The 7,500-nt window shown below is 41.2% G+C and overlaps 1 protein-coding gene across 1 annotated transcript; it reads left to right on the top strand.

Moving 5' to 3' along the window:
* Nucleotides 1-4,577: 4,577 nt before the first annotated feature.
* Nucleotides 4,578-5,556, top strand: LOC138037682 (E3 ubiquitin-protein ligase TRIM45-like). Its single transcript, XM_068883582.1, has 2 exons — nt 4,578-4,967; nt 5,272-5,556. The coding sequence occupies exons 1-2, from the start codon at nt 4,578-4,580 to the stop codon at nt 5,554-5,556; spliced, it is 675 nt and encodes a 224-aa protein (XP_068739683.1).
* Nucleotides 5,557-7,500: the final 1,944 nt, after the last annotated feature.

The following is a 7,500-nucleotide window of genomic DNA, read 5'->3' as shown; positions in this document are numbered from 1 at the left end:
CTCCACACAACCACATTTACATTGCCAAGTATCTTTTCTCCATTAGAGATGATTAGTATAAAAATCTGGGAGACACCACTCTCCAGGCACGCGAAATGTTCTCTTCCGGTTGCCGTCCACGTCTCAAAAACGCGCGTGCTTAAGGTCAATGACAATGACATTATCAAGCTTAAAGCCCTGGCCAAACGAAACGCAAGTCATCGCAAGTCGACGCAAGTTTTGTTACTTGCGCTGACTTGCATACCGTTTGGCCAACCACTTGCATTCACTTTTTACCTCAACTCATTAGCATTCTCGTAAAATGTTAGCTTTCATTTTGCGGTTTGGTTAACTACACTTTTCACGAGGTCGTGTGAAGAAGAAAGCACTTGTTTGGAAACTTGCCCTTTAACACTTTTCTTTTCATTCATCGACTTCGGGACTGCGGACCGCGTTGATAGCTTTTTTAGTAGGACATTTGGTGGGCCGGGTATTCTGCAATTGCTCCCAGATTGAAGTCGAATATTCGATTGGAAAGGTCAGAGTATTTTACGGGTCACCGATCCAACCTGTTTCGACATGTTGAACATATAACTGATAAGTCATGAACAAACCCAGTTTCAAATGTTCTTTTATTTGTTTAATATAGTATAATTTATAGTATGGTTTGTTAAGATTCTTTGCCCCTGCCAATGTTTGACACTTTTGACACTTTTGATTGAAGTTAGTTTCCCACCCTGGGGAATTGGGATTTACATTGATAGGTTTAAAACCTTGTTAAACAAACCAGACAAGTATGGTGAAATAACAGTTCTGTGTATATGAACACACGAAAGTGACTCAAGCGTTACTGTTCGCTGGTTGGGCACAATAATACAAAGGACTTTTTGTATCCAATCAGGAGCCAGTATTCGCCAAGCCGTTAGGAACTCTGTACGCGGGGGCTCTTTTCCCCATTATTGAAAACTTTCATTTCCTTTTCTCCTGACCCGACTGACTACCCCTGTGTCTCCGAGGTGTTATCGAGGGAGTCAACAGAAAGGGATAATTAGCATCTATGCACTTGTTTTATTGCTGCAATGAAGTAAATGGTAAGAAGAACATAATAATTTCACAGGAGAGGATGAAAATAAGTTATGGTGTATTCTTCAATGAATTCACAGATCCAGCCAAACAAATTGAGGTATCAAGTAAAGCTATGATCTTCGCAGTTATGAACGCAATTTTTGCAATTGCGCAGAGAAGCCTGAAAAATTCAGGACTTCAACGGGGTTTGAACCCGTGACCTCGCGATTCCGGTGCGACGCTCTAACCAACTGAGCTATGAAGCCACTGATGTTGGGAGCTGGTAATTTGTGGGTTCTAATGGTCCCGTGAGGAATGAATCAATGATGAAATGGTATATGAAATGAATCATATATGAACTGCGGATATGAAATCAAGTAAAGCTATGATCTTCGCAGTTATGAACGCAATTTTTGCAATTGCGCAGAGAAGCCTGAAAAATTCAGGACTTCAACGAAGATCATAGCTTTACTTGATTTTATATCCGCAGTTCATATATGATTCATTTCATACACCATTTCATCATTAAATTGAGGTATGAAGCTCATTTTTTCTGGTGGCTAATTAACAATAAGACACCCTTGGCCCTTGCAAAGGGTTGAATTATTGTTTTAGTATCACCCTACTACACTGTAGTCAGCCAGAAAAGGCCATAATAAAGTTAGCAAATGCAAGTTGAAGAAATATATATTTGGGAATAAAACAAAAGAAAGCGTCGCGCTTTTTGCTACTCGAGGACAATTACTAATGGTCCTCTAGTATCGTAGCCAATTAAAATACAGGATTTGCATTATTCTATGAGTTGGGTAATACTAATGAAAGATACAATTCTTTATTTAGGATGCTAACTTGATTTACAGAAGGCTCCTCTAAGACTAAAACCATTAACAAAACGAAAAAACGATTATCGTGTATTTCAAAATACGATCTCACAAAATGCTTAGCTCATGATTGACTTGATAGCTCATTCAGTATTTCAGAGAACACTATACCAGGCCCCAGTTGTTCAAAGGGCGGATAATGCTATCCACTGGATAACTCAATTGGTTTTTGCTAGCGTTTATCCACTGGATACATTGTAGTCATTTATCCTGTAGATAACATTATCTACCTTTTTAACAACCAAGGCCAGTAGTACAGACATGATATGTGCCTTTTCCGTGCAAAACCTGATTTTTTTTCCCATACAGAAAGAAGGCATGAACTTCATACTGTGGCCAGAAAAAATTCCATACCCACCCAGTTAAAAGCCATTGGAAATTCCTAAGAGGAATGGGTTCTTAAAAGTCAAAATTTTATGAGCAAAGTATGAAACTTAACTAGAATTCCCAGGGGAAGGGGAGTGTAATGGAAAAAATTTTCCTTTCGGGTAGTATGGATATTCTCTGGAACTGATGCAGTTCTAGATGTTGTCCCAATCAGTTCAAGGGGAAGGGGAAGCTCTTTCATAAGACCTATGTGGATATGGTTCTCCCAACAGTCATGATTTTCCTGCTCATGATCAAAACGAGCGTATCCATATTTGAATATTTTTCAGGAACAAGGTGTAATATTGGTGGCCATGGTGCACTGATGCAGCAAGATACAAACTGAAATTGTTCAAAATTTTTGAACAATCCCCAGAGAAGCACAGCTTGTGGTACTTGAAATGTGTCAGTCTAACAAATAAGGTAACAATAATTATTTTTTAAAGCAGAGTTTTGAAATTTAGTTAATATCCATAAGAAGTGTTCATTGGGCTCCTTTCATCTCATCAGATGATGGGTGTTGCCTCATTGGGGAACAATGTCTTTGGTGACTATATATGAATGGCAATCTCTGTTGCAATTGAAGCAGATGGAAACAGTCAGTCATCAACATATTTTGTAAAATAATTAGGATAGTATGCACACTCTCATTTTTCAATAGCTGTGTTTAGATGAGAGTATGCAAACACGGCCATAACATTGCATGACTTTTGATTGGACAGGTTATGTGTTGTCAGACGCTGATTTTTATTGGCTGGTAGGAATTAAGCATGTAACAAGAAAATCTGTTTAAATCAGGAAGTAAAAGGAACAGCATTTTCCTTCATTTGTCAAATTATGTTTGAGAAATATTTTCTAAAATCAATACAGGACTTTTTTCCGCTCGGGGAGCTGGGAGAATTCTTGACAGTTATGTAAACCCTCGACTGCATATTGGGTTTGCATAACTGTCTCAAATTCTCCCAACTCCCCCAAGTGTTTAGATGAGGCCATGTAAACATGGAAGAAGTCCTCTATTGCTTCAATATGAGATAATTGTTTGAATGCAAAACCCCTCTACAATGGGCCCCATAGTTTGAGACCTGGCAGAGACTGTTTAAAGCACTGCTATTTAACCAGTGGTTAAATAGCTAACCATTGGATAAAATGTGCCCCACCGAATAGCATAACTCTCCACTTGATAGCACCTTATCCACTGGGCAAATTATCTACTCTTAAAAAATCTGGGACCAGGGTGGTTCATCCCCACCCAAACCTTATACAGTGCTGTACCCTTGTATTAACTGTCTTTTAAGAGTCCTTCCACTTTATATTCATTCCCCGACCCCCACACCCTCTTTCTTTCCCTCCACCCACCCCTCCTCACCATTCAAGACATTTCTCAAGAGGTTTCGAAAATCATTCCTAATGGGATTCACTGCATCTGCATTTTATTTGATCTTTATCTCTCAGAGGTTATATTTGGGCCGAACCATCACTCCTCGCACTTCATTTTTGTGTAGAACGCAAAGTCAGAAATGTCGACTCAATAAAAGGCTTATACTACACGTAAATGAGGAGAGAAACACACACACTGTGTTTAACCTTTCGACACACTCATCTGAAAGATTTGTGTTTGTCCTGAGCAGGACCCGAACCTCCGTCTCTCTAATTGCTACTTGGGCGGGCTAAGCCACTACACCATCAAAGCCACCAAGGCTGGCAACATAGCAGATTAATGAGGTGATTTTTGTAGTTACATTGTAGCGGCGTGGGGATTTCTAGGTCCCAACTTTTCTTTACTTGAGTATGTATCTTCGCCCCCACAACTCCAAACGGGGCTTAGAACAAATGAAAGTCGGAAATTTCGAGGCCATGAAAAGCTTATACTATACGTAAATGCGGAGAGAAACACACACAGGTTAAATACACTGTGTAGTGAATGTCAAAAAAGAAATTCTTGCTATTTGTTAATTTATGTTAGGGAGAATGGCAAACGAATGTTCAATTTGCTGCGAACGTTTTGATGACCAAATGCGCTGCCCTCGTCTGCTGAGTTGTGGTCACAGTTTCTGTTCAAAGTGCCTAGAGAAGCTACTCAATGAAAAAGCCATTAACTGTCCCACATGTAGAAATGCAATGTCGGTGCCTTCTGGAGTCGTAGGGCTGCCGAAGAATTTTTCTCTTTTGAATATCCTATTGACTTTGCCACAGAGAGAAGATGAAGAAGAAGGTTCACCTATATGCGATACTTGCGACGACCACCAACACCCCGCGACCTCCTGTTGTTTGGATTGCAAAGAAAAGATGTGTAAAGATGCAGCTCGCTGGCACGTTCGTCATAGAGCATTTCGCGATCACCGCGTCGTCTCGCTGGAGGAACTAAACACAAACCCAAAGCTGGCGGCTGTGCCCGTTTTTTGCCGGGAGCATAATGACCAGTTCCGGTTTTTTGATGAAGATTGTGGCCATGTCGTCTGTAGAGACTGTGTGACTCTAAAGCATAATGGCCACAAATGTTTATCTCTAGCTGAAGCTGCTTCTAAGTACCGACAGGAGATGGAAGCACTAGTCACCAAAGCCAGTACTCAGGCAGAGGAGATAAAAGGTGCAGAAGCGAAAGTGGAGGGTGTGAGTCTTGAGCTCAAACAAGCATACGAAAAAGAGGCTGCCCTGATTAAAGGCACCTTCGGAGAAGTAAGATTACATTTTTTGGCATAACTTTTTTTCTCAAGTTACATATTGACCACTCCTCATAGGGGCTTTTCAGGGCCAATGAAACAAACAATTACGACAGAACAGAACATTCAACAACAACTGTTAAGAATCCCAACTGGCCAGAGGCAAGCTAGTTGGCTCTTTACAAGTGCAGCTGAGAAGAACGTGTCTTGAACCCGGGATCCCCGCATCTCAAGGCAAGCGCCCTAACCGCTGGGCCGCACTGCCTCATGGATGGTCGTTTTTACTTTTTTATTTATTTGACATTTTCCTTGTTTTACAGTTTGTTGCCGCTGTTACCGCCCATGAACATCTTCTGATGACTGAGCTGGATAATATTTACAAGAACAAGTCTTTTACCCTCACTGAGCAGCAGGATCGTCTGCGCGTATTTCTGGCCGGCCTGGAGAGTGCTGTCCAGCGTGCCAACGCTGCAATCCAATCCCCAGGTAACACTGAGCTCCTTGTCGCCAGAGCCGATGTAGTGTCCACTTTGGGGGCCTTGGAGAGACAACCTCCTGACCTTGAACCGCAAAGCAACAGGGCTGCTACTGGACCTGCTCAATAAGGTAGCTTTCGTTACAGATAGCACTGGATGCGCTGAAAACACCACCGCAACTTTCTCTGGATTGAACTTTGGGCTACCAGGACAAGAAGCTTCCTTCACTATTGTTGCACATGATTCCAAAGGCCGTCGGTGTTGTTTGGGCGGCGACTTGTTTGCGGCGGAGCTCACACAAGTAGAGGGAGAGAAGAAGGTGGAGGCAAATGTGAAGGATAATGGTGACGGTACTTACTTGGTGACCTACACAGCTCCAGCTGATAAGAAATGTAACTATACAATGTCCGTGTTGTTGCGTGGGTCTCACATTCAAGGCAGCCCTTTTGCTATACCGCGGCAGTTTGTACCAGTCGGTAGGGTGAGCTGCTATACCTGTGGTGGTCGACTACCAGCATCCATGATGTACTATAAAAACGACCTTGAGGCGCGCCGTACTGGTGACTGTACAGTTGAAGGATTTAGTGCTTTGTGCCATCCCAAATGCAGTATCTTCTCTTTTATCTATGGTTTTAAATTTGTTTTTGTTTGTGGTCCGTGTTAAATGGTATACATTTTGTTCAACAAAATGTTGTAAGAAGGAACCTTGCCTTAACCTCACCCACATATTGAGAATAGACCTTATGCAGAAATGGCTGCCATTTTAATGTTCTTTCCTCTGCATTCAAATTAGGCTGACTATCCTCGCTCAAGATGAAACTGAAATATTATTTTGTTTTTTTAAACTCAAGAACGAGGTTAATAAGTCTGATTTGAATGCAGACAAAAGAATATTAAAATGGCAGCCATTTTTGCATAAGGTTGATATGTAAAGGACGTATCCAAGCTGAGAATACGAGAAAAAGTATTGTTATTCAGTTCTTCTCCCGGTTTGTATCGCTAAAAACACGTAGAAACAAGTTGCAAGTACCGTGGATGTCAAGGGAATTTCCTAGGATACAGAGCACAACGGTTTCCTTATCACATCCTTATCGGTTTTCGGAAATTCTGCACGTATCAAGATCGTTTCAGCCTGGAAAAATGTGATTCACATTCAGTATTGGTTCAACCTTGGCTGCTAAATTAGACATTTCAGTATATGCAGAAAGAGTGTATTGAGACATGGCCACCAACAGGGAATCTGTCAGTGATCGCCACAGCATTATGTATATCTCATATTAGTATATACTGAAACAGTAGATAGCGTTGAACTCGCGCGCTGATTGGTTACTCAAACTCCGGTTATCCTAATTCAACACATTGATACACTGCCCAAATATGGCCATAAAGCTCTCGATAGATGTACGTCTACATGACGTATATTCGGCGATGTATGTATATTTCGCAAGAGAATGTGAAAATGACGGACCAGCGCCGCTTCACAAATGTTACAAGTTCGGAATCTTTCATTTATCAATGTGTTGAATTATAAAACAGTTGTCGCGCTCAAGCTTGCGTGATATCGCGTAATATTAGCCGATTCGGCCTTCGGCCTCGTCGGCTAAATATTACGTGATATCACGCTCGCTTTCGCGCTACAACTGTTGACTATTCACCTCCGAGCATTTCGCGCGGAATTTGCGCCCTGAATGTTTTAATCTTTGCTGGCATAAATGAGTTAAAATCATGATCATCTTTTTGTGCTATATTATCTCACTGTTTTAGTATACACTAAAACACCTACTCACGTCAGTGTCGGTGGTTAGGGGTGGATATTCTAAATATCCATCACTAGCCACCGACACTGAGGTGAATAGTTGTTTATCAGTATAATTTCAGGGTGAGCGTTATTTGTGATAGGCAAGAAGGACATTTCCATTTTCACTTCATTTTCATGAAGTTAAGTCTACACGTAGAAATTTTCAAGTCAATTTAATTTGAAAAAGCACGCTTGAACATCGAGAAGGTTGAACTTGTACCATGACTGACATTTGCATCATTGATAACCACTAGACAATGGAAGCAAGCTGATGA

The sequence above is a fragment of the Montipora capricornis genome, chromosome 2 (genome assembly GCF_036669925.1).
Source record: "Montipora capricornis isolate CH-2021 chromosome 2, ASM3666992v2, whole genome shotgun sequence".
NCBI lineage: Eukaryota > Metazoa > Cnidaria > Anthozoa > Scleractinia > Acroporidae > Montipora > Montipora capricornis.
The sequence above is the reverse complement of the archived record's forward strand: the minus strand, read 5'-3'. Positions and strand labels throughout refer to the sequence as shown.

Bases quoted from the DNA above. Each gene is read 5' to 3' on its own strand.
- LOC138037682 (XM_068883582.1), top strand. From the start codon at position 4,578: ATGTGTAAAGATGCAGCTCGCTGGCACGTTCGTCATAGAGCATTTCGC. The intron at 4,968-5,271 runs GTAAGATTACAT...CTTGTTTTACAG, and splicing joins TTAAAGGCACCTTCGGAGAA to TTTGTTGCCGCTGTTACCGC.